At 37.6% G+C, this 26677-nt stretch overlaps 1 protein-coding gene across 1 annotated transcript in view; it reads left to right on the forward strand.

The window, feature by feature from the left end:
- Positions 1-26677, forward strand: part of khdrbs2 (KH domain containing, RNA binding, signal transduction associated 2) — a 91241-nt gene that overhangs the window by 44281 nt on the left and 20283 nt on the right. The window contains exons 4-6 of the mRNA XM_060871441.1: positions 5054-5200; positions 14487-14614; positions 22123-22321. Of these exons, the coding sequence (XP_060727424.1) occupies positions 5054-5200; positions 14487-14614; positions 22123-22321 (474 nt within the window). The remainder of the gene's footprint in view (positions 1-5053; positions 5201-14486; positions 14615-22122; positions 22322-26677) is intronic.

Below are 26677 nucleotides of genomic sequence, written 5' to 3' on the forward strand. Positions count from 1 at the left end.
ACTCACAAATGCACACACTCAATTTAGGGATGCTAGTCAGTCTACAATGCATGTCTTTGGACTGGGGGTGAAATCTGGTGTACCCGGATGACACCCCTAAGATGAGGAGAACATGCAAAGTTCCTCATTCTTCCTGCTTCCAACAAATCAACTTTTCGAACTGACTGTTCACTTGCTGCCTAATATATTTCACCCCTCGACAGGTGCCACTGTTACACGATAATCAACGTTATTCACTTTATCTGTCAGCGGCTCTAATGTTATTACTGATTAGTGTATTTCATAAAGGGTGCCTGTAATAGCTATTTTGATGTGCCATCACTTTTTCCAGGCTGCAAAGGCTGAAATGGTGGTAAAGGTGCAGAATTGAGTCATTGCATATCATGTTTACACATGTCCATACCAGCGCCCTGTGAATATTTAAGCAGGAATACATTTGCATTTGAAATTAGCTTGGAGAGTTTGAATAGCACAATTGGCTCTTGTTCTAGACCTGCTGAATTTCATTTGCTTTCTGAAGAACACAGTAATGGGGAAAATACCAAAAGACGGTGAATGATTTATCAGTTATCTCTAGATTTATACCTCAACCACATAATCAGCAAATTCAGTTAGCCAGGATTTAAGGCAGAAATGAAATATATGATATCAATATTACAATGAAATATCCTGTACTGTTATCTATATTGCATCGCAGCTATTGTTTGTGCTTTGTGCTGTTGGACTGGAATGCATGATAAACTGCAAAATGTTTGTATATTGAGATTTCCAAAGTAAGATGATTAAAGTAAATTAGTAAGTAGAAGTAGGTTAGTTTGGATGTGTCAGGACTCAGCCCGGACTTTTGGTCATGTGCTTCTGTTTATGTTCCGTGTCACGTGTCTGCCCCGCCCTTGTTTACTCCGCCCCGTCTTTACACACCTGTTTCCTATGTGTTAATTGTCATGTCTATGGAACCGTGCCACGTTGCCGATGGCAGCGAAGAATCATCGTCAGTGGTTCCTCGTCCTTTGTCCTGTCTAGTTTCGTCTGTGTTCCTGTTTTGGTGTGTATTTAATTTATTAAAACCCCATTTATTTGAAGCTATCCTGTATCTGGGTATGTCTTCCTCCTCCCGGCTGTGACAGAATGATTCTGCGCGATCTCGGACCCAGCAGTATAGCTTCCAGCCTGGACTGGCTTATTGGGAGCATACCCCCTTTTTTCTCCCCTACACTGTTTTTCCAGTCTGCCTGTTTTCCCCCGGACTTTTTCATTTTTACAGTAACATCGCGCCGCATTTTTTCCAATGAGGGATGCCACTCCGCTTCCCGTTTTTTCTGCGGAGGACATCGACCGGCCCGGTTTTGTCCTTTTTTTTGGTGACCTGCGTCGCTTCACTTTCTGGTTTTCTGTGGAGGACGTCGCCTCACTTCTGTTCCGCGCGGGGTGTTGCAGGCCCATGGCGAAGGATCTTTCCCGCCCTCCTTCCCATTCTGGTCTTCGAGATGTGGTCTGTCCGCGGTGTGTCAGGGGTTGTGCTTGGCCCTTCTGCTCGGCTGTGGACGTCGCTCGGCCCTATTGCTCGGCTGTGGACGTCGCTCAGCCCTCTCTGACTGCACCGCCATGTGCCTTGCTCCCCCATCTGCCTCGCCGTGTTTCTTGCTCCCCCATCTGCCTCGCCGTGTTCCTTGCTCCCCCATCTGCCTCGCCGTGTGCCTTGCTCCCCATCGCCTCGCCGTGTTCCTTGCTCCCCCATCTGCCTTGCCGTGTTTCTTGCTCCCCCATCTGCCTCGCCGTGTTCCTTGCTCCCCCATCTGCCTTGCCGTGTTCCTTGCTCCCCCATCTGCCTCGCCGTGTGCCTTGCTCCCCCATCTGTCTCGCCGTGTGCCTCGCCCCCCCAGTAGTACTGTCAGGACTCAGTCCAGACTTTTGGCCATGTGCTTCTGTTTATGTTCCGTGTCACGTGCCTGTACCGCCCTTGTTTACTCCTCCCTGTTTCTGTACACCTGTTCCCCATGTGTTAACTGTCATGTCTATGTAACCGTGCCGTTTTTTTTTGTTTTGTTCTTCATTTACTGATTTGTTTACTGATCACTTTCAATAAAGCCATTATATGAAACAACTGAGCTTCACAATTAAATTAAAAAGTAATTAAATGTGTGTGCCATTGAAATAAACAAGTGTCTTAAACATGACAGTTTAATTTGTGTGTGAAATTGCAGGTCCCATATGATTGCAAAATGCAAGGCACAACATTATCATACTGTATGTGCCTATATGATATTTTTGTCATTTTGCCTACCACTCAGCAAAGGCATTTGATGGCCTCTCAGTGATGGCCTGTAATTAAGTGGGCTGCTTGTTTGGCACAGCTTCATTTATTGTTTTTCTCTTGTCTCTCAGGCTCTATGGCTTTGTGTTGAAGTGGCGAAATATTTTATTATATACTCTGCTAGGTGTACCCCAGTCTGATTAGGATTTGGTTATTATTATTATTATTATTATTATTATTATTATTACACCTTTTTTTAGCATTTGTGTTATTTACATTCTTTACTTGCAGAGCTGCTGTAGAAATGACATTTGTCATGTTTCTTAGAACAATATAAAAAAAGCATGATTGTGGTTTATTTAGCATCTTATTTTAGGTTACGATATATCCATTTACTTTTAATATAGATCAAATACTCCCAGACTGGGGTTTTAATAAACTTTATCCAGCTGAAATATAGCTTTTTGCAGCATCACTGCTATCTTCTATCTGTCAGTGAGTGTGATGCAGACCTACAGGATCCAGAGCTCGCTCATTATCATCTGAGATGCATTTTTTGCAATGGAAACAGATTTTCCGGCAAAATAAAATGCATAATTTATATGCAGAGTCTGAACTGTGCGATTTTCCTTCCTGTATCACTCTCTTTGAGAAGCAGCACAAGGACAGAGCTTTAGTATTTTTCCTAATTTCAATCAAGCGTACCTGATCCACACTGTGAAACATTATTAACTGTACAAAAGCCAATCGTTATTTTCATACACCTTCAGGAAACCTTAGTGAAAGGAGTATTTGACAGATCTACTTACACCAACAGACAGAAACTAGGTTACAAAAAGGTAGCTGTCAGAACCCCATGTACCCCATTTTCACTAAGAATAAACATAAAAAAGGAAAGACTTGTCATTATGTCATATTTCTAGAGGGTTCTGTTGCACTTAGACTCACTTCAGTACCTTTGAAACAAACCCTGAAAGACAGACTCAGCTTTTAAAACAATGAGCCACAGTGCATTTGCTCTCGGCTTGAAATAAAAGGAAATTTAAAGCTTTCAGACTTGATACATTGAAATGTAATCTCACTGAAGGTTCTATATCTTTAACAAGACAGGAAATAAAACAAACACTCAATTTGGGTTTTGTTACTACTTCTTGTTCACACTACTGCAAAATTGTACCACAAACACACACAAGATGATTTCTGACCTTCATTAAAAGTGATTGGGTCAGTGACAATGCACTGATATTGCAGCAGCTATTAGTTAATGATAATCAGAAATGAAGAGTCTGCATGACTGATCGAGTGTCTACGAATGCCTCCTTGAACAGAGCTCTTCAGACTTGGAGAACAAGCTACAGGCAAAAGTAATCAACTGGAGGTGGTAATGTAGGCTGCAGTAATTACAAGTTTTCTGAAGAATAGTTACAGATGACCTTCAGCAATCAAATGGAATCAGGAAACTGAATGCCTCTCAGATAAATCCCCATTTTTTTCCACATCTTATAGAGGAAAATTAATCTGAGGGGTGGCTACATCAATTTCTGCAAACAGCTCCCCTGTTTGCAGAAATTGATGTAGCCACCCCTCAGATTAATATATATATATATATATATATATATATATATATATATATATATATATATATATATATATATATATATATATGTGTACACACGTATATATATATATATATATATATATATATATATATATATATTCTACCTTCAATTGAAATGTTCAATTATTTGAAAAATGTTTTCATTGTAATAAAATCCCTGTCTCTATGTATTGCCACCCCTAAATATTCTTATGAACACGATATAACTGTAAGTACAAAATGTTCAAATTTTTATTTTACTTTGTTTAAAATTTGAGGAAACATAGAGGCCAAAATGCATTAGTCATTCATCATCCTGTACAGAGTATCAGGTCAGGTCTCCATACATTGGGCTTCTTTTTAGCCCCAGACAAAGAAAGACTTGTTCACATGGCAAGCACATCACATATCACACACTACATTGGGAACAAGATTTGTGAGACAACTGTGTGTATTAACAAAGAGATAGCAATCACGTACTGTAGAAGATGTTTTGTCAGTAAAGTTACATTTTGCTAAAAAGTGTTAATTCCCATGTATGAAGACATTTGGGATGTCATGGCGTATGAAATATTAGAGAATATAAATGTGAAATTTGACAAATGTGTTGATCTTCATAATGCAGACAATGACTGTAAAAATCTGTGGTGTCAACCTCCGGCTTCCACATGGCAATAATATTTGGAATCTTTACTCAATTATTTGATATTTGATGAAAAAGAATCTGCAAAAATATGGTTGCATTTTAAATTGATGCATTATTCCAGATCATCCAATCGTTACACCCCAAATTAAAATAGCTACAAGTGATATGTTCCAGGTCTAATTATTTTTGCTTGCCCATGATATTTTCTAATGAATTTCAGAGATGAATTTCATAACAAAAGGCACTCATGAAGGTTGGAAATGCATCGTGTTAATGAATGTGGTCATTCTTTGTCCTGTAGGCTTTATATCTGACTGCTCACTTGAGTTAGCACAAAAATAAAAACCTCCATTTTTGCATCCTCTGTAATGATGCTCACTTCTAGTTCAAACCAAATACCCCATGAACCTTTCTGGCTGGCTTAATAAAAAATATTAAACAGAATATTTATTTGTATTTGTATTGGGAAAAATTCACCTGTTTAAATCCAAATAACATATTCGGTTCCAGCCCTAATAGAGACCAGACAGAACTAAACCCACTGTATGTCTTGCAGGAAGAAGAGCTGAGGAAAAGTGGGGAGGCAAAATACGCCCATTTGAACAACGATCTTCATGTTTTAATTGAAGTCTTCGCACCACCTGGAGAGGCGTATTCCCGCATGAGCCATGCCTTGGAGGAAATTAAAAAATTCCTGGTTCCTGTAAGTTGATTCAGGTTGCTTCATTTCCTTAACTCCTGAAGGGTACAGTAACTGCACTGTACACGGATACCATTTTTTTCTCTGATTAACTATTATTCTTCCTTTATGCTTATTAAAACTAAAATGGCTTTGGAAGCTTTAAAATCCAGCTAGCAGGGGAACTACAAAAAACTCTGATGATGATAGACTTTCCGTGAATACGGTATATTGTTGTGCAATATTACATTATTCTTGTGTTTCAATACTGTCACGTTATGTAAAGTATGCAATTTTTTGCTAACACTGATGACAAATAATAACTGTTCCTATTACACTGAGCCTGCATATTTGCTTTGTAATATGTTTCCATAGACCGCAGGAGTTAGGCATGAATTCAAAAGCTTCTCTCAGCATTTTTCAATCTACAGCTCCAGGTAGGAACAGTATGAAACCCGACGTTAATAAGCTCAGCTGTATAGGAGGGGAAAAAACCTGCAGTTTTTTTTTCAAGCCTAAAGCATTTGCCAACCAATAATTAATGTCCCTGCTGTAATGTCCTGTATGTGTGGAGTCCTACACTGTTGGACTGTGGCTGTGTGTGATGATGGCCTCAGGTGAGAGGTGTTTGAAGGGACTCATGCTACTTAACCCATCATGCCCAAAGCCACACCCTCAGCCTTTGGAGCATGGATCACCCTCATCAAAAGTACTGTTTTAGCCACAAGGCTTTGTCTGTTAATCTCATTTAGGCCCCACTGTGGACTGGGCCTACATTTCAAAGATAAGGTAAAAAAGACTTGACAGGTCAAAGACACTAAAGACCATTTTCAAGGTTTGTCTTTGTCATAATATTCCAGGAATCTACCTTCAGCCCCAGTAATATTGTCACCTTTAGTAAATACCAATTTCCCAATTTATCAAAAAAAAAATCTGTTAATTATTTTAATCACACACTGAAATGAGCACGCGATCCTGTAACTGAAATAATTTCAGGTGATCAGGTGAACTATTGGCACCCCTACAGACTAAAAAATGTTTCCATTTATATTTTACTTTAATGTCCACTTGAGAGGGTAGGAATTATTAAAGCAATCATTCATGACTTCCTGTTTCACTGGGGTATAAATGTGAGGTGACACAGAGGCCAACTTCCCTTAGTCATTTATCCACATGGGGAAGATTAGAGAGCACACAAATGAAATAAGATAAAATTATGTCAACTTTCGATATGACAAAGCCTCTGAAAGCACACACAAAAAAAGCCCACAACCATTCTTATGGCAGTAATTAGCTTTAAAATAACCAGAACTGTCATGAATCTTCCTTGAAGTAAGAGTTTCAACAAAAAAAATGGACACCAAGTCGCCACATTTTCAATTAGTTGCCAGCTTCAATTTAACAAACTAGCATGCAGCTGGGACATGGCTAAGACACAACGATCCAAAACAAATCCAAACAAAGGCTCAGTGTCCATAGATGCAAACTTCTGCAATGGTCATACCAGTCTTCTGACCTAAACCTCATTTCACAAAAACCTGTGGAATAAACAGAAGATATGAGGACCTGCATGGGATAATGGAGGATCTGGATAGGTTGTTTATTAAGAAGTGGTTTCTCAACTCAACAGGGGTTATAGACAAAGATTCTAATTACTTGCACAATAATTAATTTAGTTTTCTTAATGATTTTTCTTTTAATTATTTACTTCTAGTACTTCTACTAGGGTGGCAATAATGTGTGATCTATGCTCAGAAATAATGTGATTCAGTGCCAGATTGCGCTTAGTCTTGTGCTAAATTAGCAAATGCAAGCAACTGCTAAGCATCAATAACTGAACACCTTTAGATTTTTAGTTGCAGTTTTCAAGATAAATGAGGATGAATCTGTGTGCTCTGAGGCAGGGCACAAGTGTGTGAGGTTTATTAGAGCCAAATCAATAACAAGGGGCAATACACAGACAGACTTGGTTAAACCTATGTGATCCATAATCATAAACAATGCAAATAAGTACGATTCAAAACGCAAACTCTGACAACAAGAAGACAAATGAGAAATAAGGGTTCAGTATTAACTGCAGATGCACAATAAAACCTCGGAAGGAACAGACGCACATGTACAGACATTAGCCAGATGATAATGAGAATGAGGTGCACATAATAACAGACCAATAACATGATGAGGGCAGACACAAGACCAATACAAGCACATGGCACTGTTGTTGTGGGAGTTAAGATGCCACGCAGAACTACAGAGTTTTTCAAATGTTATTAACTGGTCAATTGAATCAACTGACTGGAACATATTCATTTAAAATATTACAGGCACTACATTCTAGCAAGCTTAATAAAAGCTATAACAATAATGCAGCCCATTAGATACTGGATAGTTTATTGTATTTGACAGGAAGCACTGGAAACGTCTTAAGGTATAAAATACCCAATAACAACATAGTTTAGCTTGAGTTATTATACAATAACATGGAAATTGGTGAGACAATGGTAAAGCTCCAGGGTCCTGGGTTACACTTTAAGCTCGGCTTATTGCGTGTGTGGAGATCCACATTTCTTACTAAGCTCATGCTGGTTTCTGCCCTCTGTCCAAAAATTTAATTATATAGATTTATTATGCTGAATTTCCCCGAGCTGCAAAGGTGTGTGTGTCTGCATGGTATCCTATGATGGAAATTCCAACACTAAGTACTCCTGGGATTTTAAATGCTCCCAGATCCATCGCAACCCTGAGCAGACTAAAGTAAAGTTGTTTGTGAAGATGAATGAATAATGTAAATATTAAAGGTACCTCAATGTTAGAATAGCCTGTAGTGTAACTCTAGACTGCTTCATGGCATCTGGCGTATTAGCAGTTTTTGGTTTCTAATGAATGCACACGAGTACTGTGTAGAGAAGTTTAGTCAGTATCACCACAGGCAACAGTTGTTTACTACCCATAAGGCATAGGAACTGCACTGTACTGCCATCTGCTGCATTTCTATCAGGTGAGAGTCGTATACTACTGAAGCACTATTGACTGCGGGGCATTCATTAAGATGTGTGGTGATGTCAGGTGAGAAATAGACCATGAACGTAGTAATAGCAATATTCCCCTATAGCATCGTTAGCAGTGATGGTAGACTTGTTTGTTGGCAATGTACAGTCAAATGCTCATTTGTTCAGCATCATATAATCCAGGGTATTTTACACACATGAGATTAAATACATGACAAATAAGTATATTGCAACAAGAAAGTTAGACCTTAGCTGTGACGTTTATTCAAACGTAGTAAAATGCTTTTTCACTGTCTGTGACATAAGAAGTGCAACAAAAACAATATGTGTATTGTATTAATTGTTTTTAGAAGAGACATTTATGTATTTAACGAAGAAGTCTCAGGTGTCTGTGCTTTGCAAAGGTCAGAGGTAAAGCTGTATGTTTTCAAACACTCAGTATTATGACTAACTTCATTTCTTTGCCTTATTCTCTGCAAGACAGAGAAACCAGATTCATGAGCATTCAACAACAATGTACAATATATAAATGTTAACAAATATAAGAGTAGGGCTAAAATAATAATGTGGTATAAGACGAATACTCTGGGATGTGCTGTTATAGGACAAAAACACCACTGATACATGTTGGGCTGCATCATACAGTACCACTGCATTTGATTATGGTCCCATAACAACATTTAAATATTAGTTGACATTTTCTAGATAATTTCTATGTGACATCTAGTATTAAAATTAAATTCTCAGTCACTGAATTAGAGGAAATATTCTTTAGTTTTCAACATGGAGTTTTCCCCTCAAGAAACACTAGATTCAATGCAATATTTTTTTGCCAGAAAAACATAAGAATGTGTAGTGAATGTGTATATTTCTGCTATGAGGTGTGGGCTGGAATGATTCTGGGAATAGCTTTTCTTGGCTTCAGAATATTGATATGAGTGGTGCTTCTTCGTTTGCCTGGTTGGATGGAGAGCAGGGCTGAGAGCTGGGATTCATGCCACTAGTTGGCAAATTTCAGGCGGGCGTGCAAGTCTCTTCACAGGAGTGGATGTTCTGAGAATGTCAATGGCTTTTGAGTAGCTTGTTTAAGGAGCCAGCATGATACGGCAGACAGTGTCTTTTTGCTCAAAGCTATTCTTTCTGTTATTCTGGCTGGTGCTTTATGGTAGCAGGTTCTAGACACGAGTCAGTGGGTCTCAATCCAGCCCTCACAGAAGGTGCACAATTTTGCTCTATCCAACGTACAGTACAATACAGGGACAGAGAACAAAGAAATATACAGTACTACACATACAAAATATGACCAAAAGTTTGTATTTTTTGAACAGCTCATTTGACATTAAGCTTTCTCTTCACTCAATCCAATGGTCCCAAACCTGTTCTAGCAATGTGTCTGTGCACAAAGTATGGTCCATGAAGACAAGGTTTATCAAGGTTGGGCTAAAGGACCTTGAGTGTCTTGCACAGAGTCCTGATATGAACCACACTAAACACTTGAACCCCAGGCCTCCTCACCCAACATCAGTGCTGACCTCACTAAAGCTCTTCTGACTGAAAAAGCAAATCCCCACAGCCATGATACATAATCTAGTGGAAAGCATTCTCAGAAGATAGGATGTTATTATAACAGCAAACAGAGACTAAATCTGGAATCAGACATTTAACAAGCACATATAGGTGTAATGGTCAGGTGTACTTACAGACATTTGGCCGTATAATATACTTTTAACTTTGTTTTTTGACCTTCCGGTCAGTGGGCCAATGCCTTAAGCACTTAGCTACCACATCACTACCACATCTCTCACCACCGTACACATCTTAATTTAATATTGTGTTTTTTGGGGGTTTTTTTTACTTTCTTTTGTACAGTAAACTATCCATCCATCTATTTATGTTAAATAAATAAATTTTCATCTGGCATCTGGCACACAAGTCTCTTTGCAAGAGTTGTTACTATAGAAACAATCAAATATTATGAAAGAACACATTATATAAATCTATCATTTGAACTGTCGCCAGACCTACTGTCAGAGCTGTGCTGTTTTAGAAAATTAATCAACGCCTTCAGCTTTTAGAATTCAACAGCACTGTGGTCTAAGAAGCGATAAAGTATTCTTCACATCATACTGATCCACTCCCTGATCTCTACCATGTGTGTTCCTTAATTCTACTAAGTGCTAATCAATCAAATTAAGCCACTGACTCTTCTTTACAGATCCTCCAACATTGTTGGTCTATATTTAATTTAGTGCCAGGCCTCCTTCATCAGCGCCATGATATGACTGCAGATCACATTTATAAGGTACACAGCAATGAGGAATTAACAGGCATTGTAAATTATGCAATTTCAATAGCCAGTAGCCATGGCACTTTGGAAATACGAGCATTGCAAATTCAGGTAAAAGCATTGAAAATGACTTTAAAAGTGGTGAAACTGTAAATACTATTTAGTGCCTTTGCTGTAGACACTTCAGTATGGGGTGTCACGGTAACATTCCTGATGGTAACATGATTCTCTGGTGGTTTGAAGCGTGTAGAACAACAGGGTCTGGGATGAAGACGAGCCCATCTTGGAACCCATCTTCCCGCATCAGTGTATACTCCTGAAAACATGTAAAGAGTGGCCATTCTCAGAAGCCTGAGGTGTTCTGCCCTGTGCCATGCTTTTCATTTTCAATGACAAACACTCAGTGCTTATGAGTCTACAATGCCATGGCTACTGGCTATTGAAATTGGATCATATATGCTGCCTGTTAACAAGGAGCAGGGCTTACTCGCCCACCACGTTGCTGTGTATTGGCTGTTCAAAAAACATGCGTTTCTTCAGCCGCAGTCTATATATACATATGTACAAATGCTAAGCATATTCTTCTAAAGAGCAGCAAGCAAATGCTGCATACAGTACGTAAGTCAAATATCTCGGTTTGCTCACGGTTTGCTTTTGGCAGGAAATTATTCATCATAGGTGCTTGGTTTATGATAAATGCCTTGTCTCTAATGAGTTTACATGCCTTTAATCAGTAAGTAGCCGCACCGCTCTGACCCGGGGTTCCTACAGCTTCTCTGTTTTGTGCTGACTCTCAAGGCCTAAGCTGACATCTTTCACATCCACTTTACGTCAGAACATAATTAGCATTGTTGGCCATAAGAACAGCCATGTTTGCCTTTATGAACAACCTGTCAATAGAGCTATTCATATTAAAGACATTTTCATTCTTTGTGTGAATGCAGGTGTTATAGTCTAAATACAGTATATTTTATTATGCATTATACATAGAATATATGGTTTATGTCTGAAATAACAAATCCTCAACCACGGAGGCATTTAAACATCACTGTAGCTTAGAGCAACACGGATTACAAGTTTACAAGAACACTTAAAACTTTCTGTGCTGCTTTTGCTGCTTGAAAATATGGCATATGAAAATAAGACAATGGTATGTTGGATATTTTGTAATATTTGATTGCATATTGCTATGCATGTTTGTTTTTGATTTAGTTATTTACCTTTTTTTTTACCATTGTGATGTTTTTATTATTGTGTTCATGTTCATTGTTGTGTTTTCAATTGTCTTTTGCTGCTTTCTTGGCCAGGTCACTTTTGTAAAGCAGATTCATTCTTTTCAGTGAGTTTTCACTCTGGTTAATTAAAGGTTACTAACTAATATATACATCCAAAAATTTTCACGACAAATTCTAAGCATCTCAGAAACCTTTTTTAATACATTAATCAAATTCTTGTTCATATAACAGCCAGGCGAATCAAATTAAGTCATGATTACACTGTGCATTTACAATACAAAGAAAAGAAGCGATTAAAAAGAAAATGGTGTTTTGAGGACAGCCTCTCAATCCTGAGCAGTAGGCTCTTGTTTGATTGTTAACTGGATCACGATGAAAAGTCCACTCTTGTCTCTGTGCCATTTCTAATATTTTCCTGTGCCCAGCTGTTACGGCAAACAGGAAGGGGAATAAGTGGCTGGTGGAAATGAGGATCCATTTATCTGCCTGTGGCACTGACAAGATAATAAAATAAGAGCTATCCATGCTGTAATCGGCCTTGTGATTCAGGGCCCTGTCATGTTCAATCAGATGGGTGAGGGGGGACTTTATAAATGCAGGAACTGCTGGTATGCTTTCACAACACAATACGCTGATAGCTGGTGTGAAACCAAGTTAATAAGCCAGACTTTCTTTCTTTTCTTCCTGTATTATTGCCCTTTGCATTATAAATGAAAGATTATTTATTTTTTGTCATAGCAAACATTGAGTTATGAAATCTCATCTCATTTTCATTAATATTTTCTAAGAATCATTTGCTACTTGATGCTACTAAAAATGACCATTGCCTTGCTCATAGCAGCAAAAAAAAAAATAAAAAAATCATGTAATACTTTTACTTTATTCCCATACTCTTGTTACTTGTAATGCAAATATGCTCTACTTGTGGCCATAAATAGCATGACAGCACTATAAACTTAATGTTTGAGATCATGCATGATTAATTCCTATTTGTTCATATAGAGCATGTTTGATTTAGTTTAGCCCTATGTGTTAATTAATACACTAATACACAAACATGTACTTGTCGTAGTTAAGGTTAGATGTTCATTAGCTGTGATTAGTACATGCCTCGACTCATCATTAGTTCATTGTTGTTAGTAAGTATTAATTCTGGTATTAGTGTATGATTATATAAGTTTAAAGTATACCAAAAAAACAACTTTAAAAAATCTTTTACATACATCTTACGATATATAATAAAAATAATAATAAAGATAATAAAATATACAAATAAATAAACCGTAAATCTAATCTAAATATTTAAAAAATAAAATATCATAACAAAAGGGTTTCGAGTTGTAAAAGGAAATTTATTTATTTACTTTTTTTTTTCCAAAATTCAAATCCAATCTTTGTCATTTTGTTACAGGATCCAGTTTCATGTTTTCTGATATCTGATGCACATCTATTTATCTCTCTATGATTTTTTTCCCCACAGATATCTGCTTGTTAGCTACAGTATACCATATCAGATGAGTGACATCTCTAGTAGTAAAGTTTCTATTTTTCCAAGCTGTTTTTCCAATATCCACTCCTAAGGACATGACAGAACTTGTTTAGTATTGTAATGTGACACTTACATTCAACTACACAGAGATGAATATTCTGGAATTAGACATAAACTTGTGTAAGAGTTAGATTTTGGGAGTTTATTTTTCCTACTGGCGTTTAAGGTTGCTCTAAAGCGGTGTAATATTTTGGTGTTCATACACTGGGTGTTGAGGAGCCTTATTGAACTCCCCCTGGTGTTGTTTGGGCAACATCTTTCCTGGACACGGATAATTAAAGTGCTGTTTTACTTTATTAAACATTTTTTTATGCTGTGAGGAATTTTAAGAGAAGACTGCATTTACATTTTGTTTGGAAGCAGTAGCTCACTGGTTAAGTTGTTGGATTCCTGCCCAGAAGGTTGTGAGTTTGAATCCTAGGTCCACCAAACTGCTTCTCCTGGGGCCCTGAGCAAGGCCCTTAACCCTCAATTGGCCAGTTTTATAAATACAAGTCACTCTGGATGAGGGTGTCTACCAAATGCTGTAAATGTATTTGTGAGTTTTTTGTAATTATTTTCACCTGAAGCCATTTTAGTGTTTTAGAGTTTTTAAGACTATGAAAGGGTTATTATTTAGATAAACTAGGATTACATTTTTCTCTATATGTTAGTAGAATTTTAACTCCACAGGAGAATAGTTTTAACTCCTGAAAAGACTTAATTTAACTTTGTGCTAGAGTATATTTGATGGTTACACATGTACACTCTATTGTGCACTCTAAGGCCAGAATTTGCTGTGCACAACACAGCTACAAAATCATGTATTGTGACATTTTTCATAAAAACCGTGTCATAAAAATTAAAATGAACAAAAAGAATGAATAGCATTAATATATATTATTATTGATATAATATTGCTTTGTACAGTATGTTTATGTCAGTTCTAAAGACCTTATGTTGGTGCAATCTCCAACCGTTAATGAAGAGTTACTGAAAATACAGTAATAGTGCAATTATACAGCAATATGCAATAGCACACTCATCATAACCAAGACATGATTAATGACCTTATGTTTCTTGAGGTTTGAATTAGATCTGCAAGGCTGATAGAGTAATAAAGGATTAAGACTATCATGATTTCACCTACAGTATATTTGTAGGCTCACGTGGTGTTTAGTAGGTGAAATGATGAGGATTATTAACTCGGTGCAATGTTTAACACTTGACATGCCGCTTTCTATTCTCGCAGGATTACAATGATGAGATCAGACAAGAGCAGCTGCGTGAGCTGTCCTATCTAAACGGCTCTGATGACCCAAGCAGAGGAAGAAGTGTCAGAGGACGTGGCATACGGCTCACCTCCACAACTGCTACACGGTATGGACCAGGAGATCCTTTAAATCATGATCGCTACGCCTCGGATGCATCGCCTTTAGCTTCCTGTAGATTGAATCCATCATTTTTCAGAGCTGAATGAATCTCATTTTGGTTGAGTAGCTAAATAAAAACAAACACATAGACTGACACTCATCTTATCCATCCCCAAGGAGAAGCTTTGGAAAATACTGAAATGTAAAACCAGTGAAGTAAAGCCAGCTTTCAGACTCAGACATCTGTTGTGCTTGCTTATGATGTGCCCTGAGCACCTCTGGCTCAAAGGGACGCGATGAGGTTATCAGATGAATCTTTAATTGCGCTTCATCAAACACATCTTAATCTTATTATAATACATTATTCATGCTTCTCAGATCTCAAATATGTCCTGTACTTTAATTTATATTTTATATCTTCTACACTTGCCCTGGCTTGTAATAGTTTCAGAAGAAGCAGGATTCCCTTGACAGAGTGACAGCTTGCACTACCTCTGCTGGTAATGGATCCAAAATGCAGCTCTGTTGTTGGTAGACAGGTTTATCTTCCCTGTAGTATTCGCCAACCATTAGGCTGCTGTGTAGCCTGCTAATCTTTCATACTTACTTCTTATATGCTATATCGTAATTAGATTTATGTCTGGAAAATTTGTGAAAAAATTGTAAGTGCTAATTTGTTGGTTAGTGAAATTAGTACTGTAGTTGTCTGGTTGCTATCACAGTTACAAGGCGTTTTAACCCTTAGGACTAAGGCCTTTTTTGGATCCGTGAGATGTTTCGAGATGCCTTGACATTTGTGCTAATCTCAGTTAGTTTATCGCACATTAAAGTCTCATTACAATAAATTCAGCACAAATCGTGCTACAATAATATGTGCATGTTTGTGTTGTTTTTATGAAAATCTTTGAATGTGATTAGTAAAAAAAAAAAAAAAAAAAAAGACTGAATATAACTTCACAAAAGTAGTCTCTTATTTTGTGAAAACCATCTTCCATCATCCGGACACATACAACAATCATTGATTTAACTTTTGTGAAATGCAGGCTGTATGCAAATAAGTGTTAATGATCATGAGATAACGAGCAGGTTTTACTGTTACCTCCTAAAAACAAAAGAGAAATAACTTCTTTTTGTCCATATAAGTGAGAAATCCACTGTCGAATTCATGAAGACAAAAAACACTGAACTCATAGCTTAGGAATGTAAAGCAGCTAAACAAATCCAATTGTGCCGAATTATGCTAGAGACTCAACTCAACAAGTTAGAGAACTATGAAATGATGAGCGTAATGCTTCTGATGGAGGTATTAGAATGAAAGATCTGTTTGAGCAGAGTGTAGAGATAAGGAGCTTAGAGAGCTAAAGAACTAAAGCACTGCTGCATCGCTCTTTTTAAACAGCGATGAAGCCAGGTCTAAATCCCACTGTAACGCTCTCACCAGGTAATCAAACAGCAATGTAAGAAACCGTTGCATTAAGGATGCCATTCAAGATCATCCAGCCATCTTTTTCTGCACCATTTATCCATTATTCTACTCAGGGCAGGATGCTCAGGGAGCTTAGAGCCTATCCTAGGGGAATTGTCAAACTATCCCAGGGCACAATCACGCACACACTATGGACTATTTTGAAACACAAATCAGCATACAATGCACGTCTTTGGACTGGGCGAGGAAAACAGCATTTGCAAAGGAAACCTTCACAGCACAGCGAGAACATGTACAGTAAACTTCACACACACAGTGCAGAAGCTCAAAAACCCATCACCCTGGAGGTGTGAGGCAAATGTGCTAACTACTAAACCACCGTGAACCCCCAATTCATAATCTTGTTATTTACGAGACTTGCATATTAATATTCTACTTATGAAATAATGTTATGCCTTTTCTTCTACTGTCAGTGCAACTCATGAGTCTAAAGAGTGGTAGACCTTCAGATATAAATGTACTGTATATGTACTTCACATTTACATTTCATCACAGTGCAGCGACACTAATACCAGGATTTGAACTTTCTGAACAGAGTCATCACAGAGTCCAGATTTTTCCCCCCTATAATTTACATTTTTGAATCCTGTGAATACTATTATGTTATAAACAAACACTACATGTTTTACTTATTTATTATCCATAATAGCAGACACATAGCAGGTATATACGAAAAAAGTATATTATTACCAACAGTGATTCTGGTTTCCTTTGCAGTAAGAAGATTTCCCAGGCATTGCTACAGTACATAATACAAAAAATAAACCGAACTGCCTGTTTATTAGATAGATCTATCTACAACCTGATAAAATGACTCAGTGCAAATAAATAAAACACAAATTTTAAAAGAGTCCAGTTCAGGGTCTGAGGCATAAATATATAGCATAGCAGAATTGTTTTCTGCTGAATTGAGTCCTCAGACATGAGTGTGCTACAAGCTGCTGTTATAGTGCATAACCAGAGCAAATAAAGGTGGAAAGGAAGCAGACAGATTGAATTTAAAAACTCTTATACGCATCCACGATCAAAAGAAAGTTCAGAATGGCACAGCTACTCAGCTAGACTCAACTGTGTCTGAAGGTCAGTCCGTTTTGTAAAGAGTAAATACAACTTTTAAAAACTTTTCAAAACAGATTTTGCTATACGATGCTGTACTTGCAGGGAAAACCCTTTCTTCAGCTTTTATAAAATGAGTAAAAAGAGAGAAGTTCAGTCCCAGATCATAATATTCTGGTAAAAATGAAATGACCTGGATTCTTGTCTATAAGGGTCACTGTTAAAATCTGTATTAGTGATTAAGTCAGTATTTTAAAAGTACTTTTTTGAATTGTTACAACTTGGAACTGAAATAGGACTTAATTGGTATTACACACATCAATTATTTATTTTTTTAATTTACAGGGTGTACAATGTTATTTTAGCAAAATAGCTTTTTTTGCATTTAAGAATGCTTTTGTCAAAAGTAGTACATTTTCAAATTATTTTCATGGCTCTAAAGGTTTTCAGGGTGGCACGGTGGCTTAGTGGTTAGCACGTTCGCCTCACACCTCCAGGGTTGGGGGTTCGATTCCCACCTCCACCTTGTGTGTGTGGAGTTTGCATGTTCTCCCTGTGCCTTGGGGGTTTCCTCCGGGTACTCCGGTTTCCTCCCCTGGTCCAAAGACATGCATGGTAGGTTGATTGGCATCTCTGGAAAATTGTCCATAGTGTGTGATTGTGTGAGTGAATGAGTGTGTGTGCCCTGCGATGGGTTGGCACTCCGTCCAGGGTGTATCCTGCCTTGATGCCCAATGACGCCTGAGATAGGCACAGGCTCCCCGTGACCCGGGGTAGTTCGGATAAGCGGTAGAAAATGAATGAATGAATGAATGATAAAGGTTTTCATGGTTCTGGCCATGTGTATTTTTTTTAATTGCAATAATTTACAGGATTTGTACGTGAGTTACATTTTGCTAAAAAGTATTAATTTCCCCTATGCATAGAAACCTTTAATGCACATTGTATATATGTAGCCTATATATTAAAATAGGGACAATTTAATAAAGTTTGTATTCATTATAATATTGTGTGATTGTAGAAACTATTGCTGTGAACCCCCAAATATTAGGTTGCAGAATGAAGATGATCAGATGAATGGATTTGACTGACCTGTGTACAATAAATCTCAGTATGCACTAAATATACTCGTTCCTAGAAGATCGTGGTGTTTAGTTAGAGAACATGCCTAAACAAACAGCATTAATTAAGTGTAATGTTTAAGCTGCATCATGAAAAGTTGCTGTCCAAATCTTGGCTTCCAGCAGGACATCCAGCTTAAGCTCACTGCCAGAGCGGCTCAAAACTAAGAACCTGTATGTGTTTGAGTGCCCTAGTCAAAGCCCTAAATCCAAATGAGGATGTGTGGCAAGACTGGAAAATTAGATCTGCATTCAGAGTACATCATTATATTAACAGGGCTGTATTGCCTTGATGCCCAATGACGCCTGAGATAGGCACAGGCTTCCCGTGACCCGAGGTAGTTCGGATAAGCGGTAGAAGATGAATGAATGAATGAATGTATTGCATATTGTGTGTGTTGTGTGTTAAACAACTTGCCAACCCCCCACCAAAAAAAAAAAGAATTGCAAATGAAATGTATATTATTTTTCTTAGTCATAAGAAAAGCTATACAGCTAACTCTGTTGCTCAGCATAGCGAGAACTGTCAATAATAGTTTAGAATAGAATACAATGTTTTATTGTCATTGTACAGCTACACAACAAAATGTAGCTCTCTCATTTAAAGCTGCACACATTCACACACACACACAATGTAAACAAGATACAATAAGTAAGCGTGAATAGATAAATGAAGATGTATACAGATATACAATAGCAACCGTGTACAAAATGTGCAAAGTGAGCAGATATGTACATTAAGTATATTAAAATTAGGGATGAGCGAGTAGAGCATTATCTGTATCTGTATCTGTATCTGTTAACCATATGAATTATCTGTATCTGTATCTGTACTCGGAGTGGGTGGGACATAACCCGGAAGTAGGCGGGACTTGTCTTGAAATGGGCGGGGATTTAACAGGTATGTTATTTTAAGCATGCAATTGATATGGGTTGATCAGAAATTGTTATATTTATTGCTGATTAGAAAAATATTTACAGGACAGCATCAGGATTGAGCTTCAGATCAATGGTTTTGATCACGATAGCAAACGAACTATATTACAGAACAAGTTTTGCAACAATGAAAACAAAACAATGCAGTGCAATTATGAAGTAAAATGTAATGAACAACATAACTTTCTTTTTTAACTTTTTTATGATCAGTATGATTTTTTTTATTTTCTTTTTTATTTTTTTGGTTCTTTTTTATTTTTATATTTCCACACCAGGTGTGTGTGTGTGAGTGTGTTTGTGTGTAGCTTAATAATTAATTTGTAATATTTATAACACTAGCTTACAACCTTTATGTTTTTATGAAAAACAGCAAAAACGTGTCAGACACTCAGTGTCTGGTTACTGGTTAGAGACAGCTGAAGGTTTAAAAAAGAAAAGAAATCTCCGACAGGCAGAGACACAATGTGAGTCGCATTCTACCAAGCAAGCACCACGTCTGAACGAACCCACGTTTACCAGATCTCTACTGGTTAGTGAGTACGTATTATTAACGTTACAACCCGAAGTAAAAAGCTGAAGCTGTATGTGTGTAGGGGAGGGGCACTGTGACTAGCCTATCACAGAACGCTGACACAATCAGCTACCCAATGATGATTTTCATTCAATCCGAGCACAGATATTGACTCGTATTACTCATACAGTATAATACTCGTACTCGGCAGAAGTGCTTTATCCGTACCGGATACTCGTTTCAGCCGAGTATCCGGCTCATCTCTATCATTCATTCATTCATTCATCTTCTACCGCTTATCCGAACTACCTCGGGTCACGGGGAGCCTGTGCCTATCTCAGGCGTCATTGGGTGATGATGCCTGAGATTGGGCATTGGGCATTAAGGTAGGATACACCCTGGACAGAGTGCCAACCCATCGCAGGGCACACACACTCTCTCATTCACTCACGCAATCACACACTAGGGACAATTTTCCAGAGATGCCAATCAACCTACCATGCATGTCTTTGGACCGGGGGAGGAAACCGGAGCACCCGGAGGAAACCCCCGAGGCACGGGGAGAACATGCAAACTCCACACACACAAGGTGGAGGCGGGAATCGAACCCCGACCCTGGAGGTGTGAGGCGAACGTGCTAACCACTAAGCCACCGTGCCCCCCGGCTCATCTCTAATTAAAATAAATAAAAGAGAACAATTAATGAAGATATAACTATAGGCAGAAGACAGTTTGTTGCATATCTACAGTAGTAGTTGTATGTTGTGAGTGTAGTGATATTGTCTCCATCAGCTGGAGTTCAGTTCTATAATGGTTCTTAGGTGGAAACTAATAAAGAGTCTGGTGGTTTGTGTAATACATACTATTCACAATTAACTAAATAATCTAAATTTATAATCATAAGATGTTAGTCTAAAATGAAAATGGAGGTTAAATGGGAATAGTTTGTTTGTACACTGAATTTCTGAGCATTACAAAGTCATAAACTCTTAATTAGAATAAAATTCTTTTTTTTTTCACTCATTGTTATCTGATTTTGTTGATTCAGCGGTTTCTCTGACATTGATTTTCACCCAGTGTGTTTCCTCAGTCAAAGCAGATCCAAATTCAACTAAAACGGATGTAAACAGACTTCTAAAAACTGATTTAACTCTTTTCATCTTTGTGACTTTGATGTGAATTTTTCTTAAAATGTGTGGAAGAGCAGATTTATTTTTCGCCTCACACAGGCTGCAGTATTATATGAGCTGATTATGTTGCAGAATGTATACAGTGTGAAAGCTGAATGACCTTGGACTGTTACTGATAAATAAAATGGGATTTTCTATCCAGCTGAAATATCACAAAAATATTTTTTTACGCTTGGCTAAGCTACAGTAGGTCTCTTTTCTAAAGATGAGCTAGAGTGATGGAAATGGATTTTTACGGATAAACGATCACGTGATTCAACGCTGTACTATATGTAAATGTATCCAAAGATAGATTGTTTGGATAGATGTAGAAACAAAAATTATACGATTTGATTCAGCAACATCAAATGCATCATGGCCAGAAAATGAATGAATATCAAACAATCATTTTCTTTAACAAGTGAAAAAATATATACGTACACTGAGTATTGTAGTCTTTTATTTCTAATCATCTTAAGTCATTTGTAGGCTTTTAGTTGATGGACTCGTTCAGATTTCCTTTGCTGACAAATTGAGATTTAAATGGAAACCCAGCTCTTGTAGGTGATACCTATGCTGTACATAGGTTAAAATGTACCAAACTACTCAGTAGTTATTCAGTAGTTATAACAGTGAAGGAGGCAAGTGTGGTTCAGGTCCCATGATTTTAGGGCATCCCACAACACTGCACTACATTTCGGTTGAGCGTGGGCTGCGATAGTTCTGACTGAATATAAGTTCTCTATGAAAAGCTCATGAAAGTTTCATCCTTGAAAAGTAGCTGATGCACCAGAAAAGGCCAGAGATGTCTGATTTAGTGGCTTCCTTCACTGCAGCACTGACGCATCTATTTGACAAACTACTTAGTGAGCGTCACAGAGTACTTTCCCATTTAATGTTTGACTGTTCCACTATCTGTGACCTCTAGAAATATTCCTGCTGAAAATGTTTCATTGCATCATGACGGAAAAAATATTTCCCTTATATCATTTGGGACACTTTCTCAGGACCGGCATTATTTCTGCTGTAGTTTTAGCAGTAAATAGTAATGTAGTGCCTCAGGGAATTTAATTCATATTCAATCAGGAAGCCTGGTAAAGCAGTAAAAAAAAACCCAATACGTTCAGTAGCCTTGATATTAATGCAACACTGATCTTATTTTTTATGGACACACCAGTATAGTCATGTGCGTTACTACAGGATGCAAATATTCTCATGACCTTGTTTTCTCCACAGGGGTCGAGGAGGAGCAGTGCCACCTCCTCCACCAGGCAGAGGAGCCGTAGTACCCAGGGGAACTGTGGGAACACGTGCGTCTCTGCCCACTACCATGCTAACTAGAGGAGTGTCAACACCACGGGCCAGAGGAACAGCAGGGAATCCTGGATACAGAGCACCTCTGCTGCAGGCCACACACAAAAGCTATGATGACTATGTGAGTAAGACCAAATTTTTTAAAGGGTGTACTTCTCCACCACTATCAGATGGACATTTATTACATTTATCGTCATCATCACCACAAAGTTAATTTTCCAATAACAGTACACATAAATGTTTTTTTTTGTTTGTTTGTTTTGCACCAATGAAATTTACCATTACAATTTTTATTCATTTGAAAAAATCATGAATTTGATCAATTTAGACATACATTTAATGCTGTGTTTTGCCCTGTTCTCACTTAGCAGCTACTGTATAAACAGTCATTCCCTCACTGGGTTAAATTTTTAACTTAAAATACAGCTTGTCTAGATCTCTAGTTACAGCTTTACCTCAGGGCTTTCCTCACATACAGTACTGTACGTATGCTTGTCCAGCTGTTTATTTTCTCATACACGGCCCTGTGTAAGTTAAAAGCTAATATAATAAAAAGAATCTTTTGCCTGAGCTGCTGAAATTTTAATCAACACCTATTGACCACCCAGATTTGTGCACACATTCTTGTCCCCGAGACTATTCTTACTGATTATATAGAAATAAATGTTTCAGTAATTACACTAGCCTGTTCAACCCTGGGCCTTTTTTTTTTATCTTTTTGCTTGAAAACGAAATGATCAATTTAAAATGAGTATATTTCAAAAACTACAAGGTGTATTTGAATATTTCTGGTTTTTAGAATAAGTATATAGATAACCAGGTCAGAGTAAGAACGATGGAACAAAAAAGAAATTGTTGGTTAATAACCTCATTTTTATACCGTTGGCATCTGCAGAATCTGGTTGTGTTTGTCGTGTATTGGCCGATTGCTTGTGTCACTTTTGTTGAGTGCGCGATGTTTTCGCATTTTTTTCTGTCTGTTCATTTAGCTGCTTGGTGTTGGAATCATGTTTTTTTTTAGGTAGAAATGCGGAGATTCTTCTCGTTCTTCTGCTATGCTGCATGTGTAGATTCATTTAGGCTTTGTATGCTTAAAAAGGATTTAGAATTTCTGTCTGGCTCGGCCCCCGGACATGGGGGCACTGTTGCTAGTGTTAACATTATGCTACTTATTTAGGATGTAACCGAATGTGAATATATTATTTGATATGAACTGACAAAGGCATTCCACACAGATGCATATGTAGATATGTACAGGGGATATTTACAGCGATGCATTTACAGCATTCATTCCTTCATACTGTGTAACTGCCTGGTTAGACTATTAGTTTATTAACTAATATCTGTTTATTATTTAAACAGATACACAACATACCGTTTGCTGTAATCTAACAAAATCCAGGATACTTGGTTGTATAATTTTTATCACATGGTTCATTTTCCATACAGTTACTGTCTTTCAAACAAAGTAAAGTTATGCAATTAATCTTCAGTGACATTCCCAAATGACCCGGATTTCTAATTATTTCCTCTAAAAACTGGTTAATTGAAGTGACATAGCATGGTGTTTGGACTTCTAATCTTCACAGCCATATTGAATGTTCGAGCTAAAATATGATAAGAATTTTCACAGGAGCTAAAGTCGTGATAACTCAGATCCTCACAGGTAAATGGAAAAAGTTACCGAAGTGGCCTTTCTATTTACTAAAGTCTGAGCGAATCTTTGGTGCCAGAGCACGTTCAGACACTCTGAAAGCAGCAAGAAGCAGGCCATTTCACCTCTCACCTCACACGGGTGCCATAGTTCATTCATACGCTAAAAACACATAACTGCACAGAAGCATAAAGTACGCATTTAGAAGATTGCAGTTATTACTGTTATCTACAAAGCAATAAGTCATGTCATGTGGTGTGAATAAAGTTCAATATTGAGTAAATAGTGCTAGTGCAGAATGCATACATTCTAAAGAAAGGAAAGTAGAACTCTAATAATCGCACGTTTCGTCCTACTTTTGTATCCTGAGATGAAATGTACACTTTGCAGCTCTCTGCTCTCATGGGTGCATGGCGTTAATTTGAAAAATTTCTGCCAAGAAAAGAGCAAACTTCAGCTTAATGAAAAAAAGCAATAAATCATGGCATTGATCTCCGCAAAGCTTTAGCCTCATGCAAAGCGTTGTGTGTGCTGTGCAGCGCAGATTGGGCTGTCTGTGGGAAATTGTACGAGCAAAGGCTCATTACCACAATGAATTGAGTTCTGCTGGAGCTCCTCTGTACTGCTGGATAGGCCAAAAGTGTGGACATTTTTCTGCCAGTAATTGGCACTGGGGAAGGCAGGTACCAGTCCTTGCAGATATCAGTGCATTAAGGAATGAGAGGTTCACCCAGAACATATTTATACAACACTACTCCCCCTCCTTCAGATCTTTCTGCTCATCCCTCTTCGCTTTGCTCCATTTTCTCCAGGCAAAGCACCTTCTACAATGTACTAATATGTTTCTTCATGAAATTTAGAGACATCGTTAATATTTCATAGAAATTTCTTAATGCAGTACAATTCAGTGGCTGCACCATACAGTACGGACTCCAAATGATACTGGCTTCATTTTAAAATGCATTAAATGAGATTTAATGAGATAAACAATATTAATTGACTAGTGTGTTTAGCATCATTGTACTCACATTACAGCAGAGGAAAATACAATTTGTCCCACAAAACACTTTGGGTATTTGGTGATAAAAAATACTTTATTTCAGGAGGTTTAAAAAACAAAAAATATTGTATTCATCTGCCAGTTTATCATATAAAGTGAAATGAATAATTTGTGCTGTGTTTTGTGTTGTGTAGAAGTGCCGGTGTAAGGAGTTTGTTCACACTTTAAATAGTACACTTATATATTAATCAGTAATCATGTTTTTAGATTTTTACTTTAACTTTAAATAAAACAAAAAACTTTTTTTGACCTTACTGCTTTACAAAAAAAAAAAAATTAAATCATTTAAGCGTCAAAGAAACACTTTCCTCGGAGGGCGGAAACGTACCCTAATTGAACCTATTGCAATTTACTGAACAGACTTCTTGTTTAAGAGCGCATGTTTCACAAGTTGGCAATTTTGACAAACTTGAACAGATTCTTCTGGAACATATTCATACAAAACCTTATTAGTATCCCTATCCCTGTTACAATCTGCATAACTTTATTACTAACCCTAACCGAGTTATGTTTATGTGCTCTCAGTCCCCAATAACTCCATGTATGGCCTGACAGAAATGGGGTGTCTTCAGGATAAAAAATGCAGACCCAAATGCAGGGAAAGCTAAAATCAATCATGATTTATTACAAAAAACATTACAGAAACCCAGATAACACTGGAGGAAAGAAAAAAAAAAATGAAACTCAAAGCTCAAAGAACAAGCCAGAGACCACGAAGACAATGCAATGATGAGGATTCCACGTTGCTCAAGGCAACGCGGCCGGAATAAAAAGGGAAAACAATTAGAAACATAAGGAACAGGTGTGCAGCGGTAGGAAGGAATAAACACTAGGGGTGGGCAGATATGTGAACACTAACGTAAACAAAAACACGTTGCACAAGACGCAACTGCCAGAACTCCCCCTATGTTCGAACAGGTAAAAAGTCCGGCCATGATCCTGACATGGCCTGTTTCCATGGGGTACAAAATATAAGGTTGCACACCTTCAAAAATAATGTGGTCTTCCGTTACCTTGTTGAAAAACACGAGCTTGTCAAGGCCATCACATGTCCCAGAGTTTGGTTCCTCCTAAGCTCATGTGTTATTGATTTTCTGTTGATGCCTCTTGCATCTGAAGAAAAGAAGTACGTGAAGCAATTAAAATTGAATTATTTGGAGGAAGTATGGGGTTTAGCCTGAAGCAAAAAAAAAAGGAAGATTAAACTGTGAAAGCATGTGCTTGAGGCAATAAAATTGGCTGTGGCTCTTATTGTTCAGACCACTTCTGCTGCCTTACTTTCTGAAAATCCCTAGTGATTCGACACCCGGGCTTTAATGTTAGCAAACATTTTAGACTAATGCTATTTTTATGAGAATCTGAATTTGACAACAGTTTCAGTGCATTGCAGCTTCTGTTCTTTATTGCTGCAGTGAGTAAAAAGCTTTTTGCAGGGAAAACAAAAGAGATATGTTCTGCAACTGTTCCCTATTAGTCTATGAGGTACCGCAAATGAGTAGCACATAAATACAGACTGGTGGCTAAAATACTGTTTGTCTGAAAGCAAATTCATGAAAAGGAAAATACATGAGACAGGAATGTTGTTTTGGAAAAAAAAATCCAAATAAATGATCACTAATATTTGATGATTCATCATTTAATATTGTTTCTGTATATAAGTTATCATAATTTTTTATGTTGAGTAATTTTGCAAAGAGAATTGCTTGATATTTTCTTTTCATTTAATAAAATAAGTAATAACGGTACAATGATATATAATATAT

The sequence above is a fragment of the Tachysurus vachellii genome, chromosome 6, assembly GCF_030014155.1.
Source record: "Tachysurus vachellii isolate PV-2020 chromosome 6, HZAU_Pvac_v1, whole genome shotgun sequence".
Taxonomy (NCBI): domain Eukaryota; kingdom Metazoa; phylum Chordata; class Actinopteri; order Siluriformes; family Bagridae; genus Tachysurus; species Tachysurus vachellii.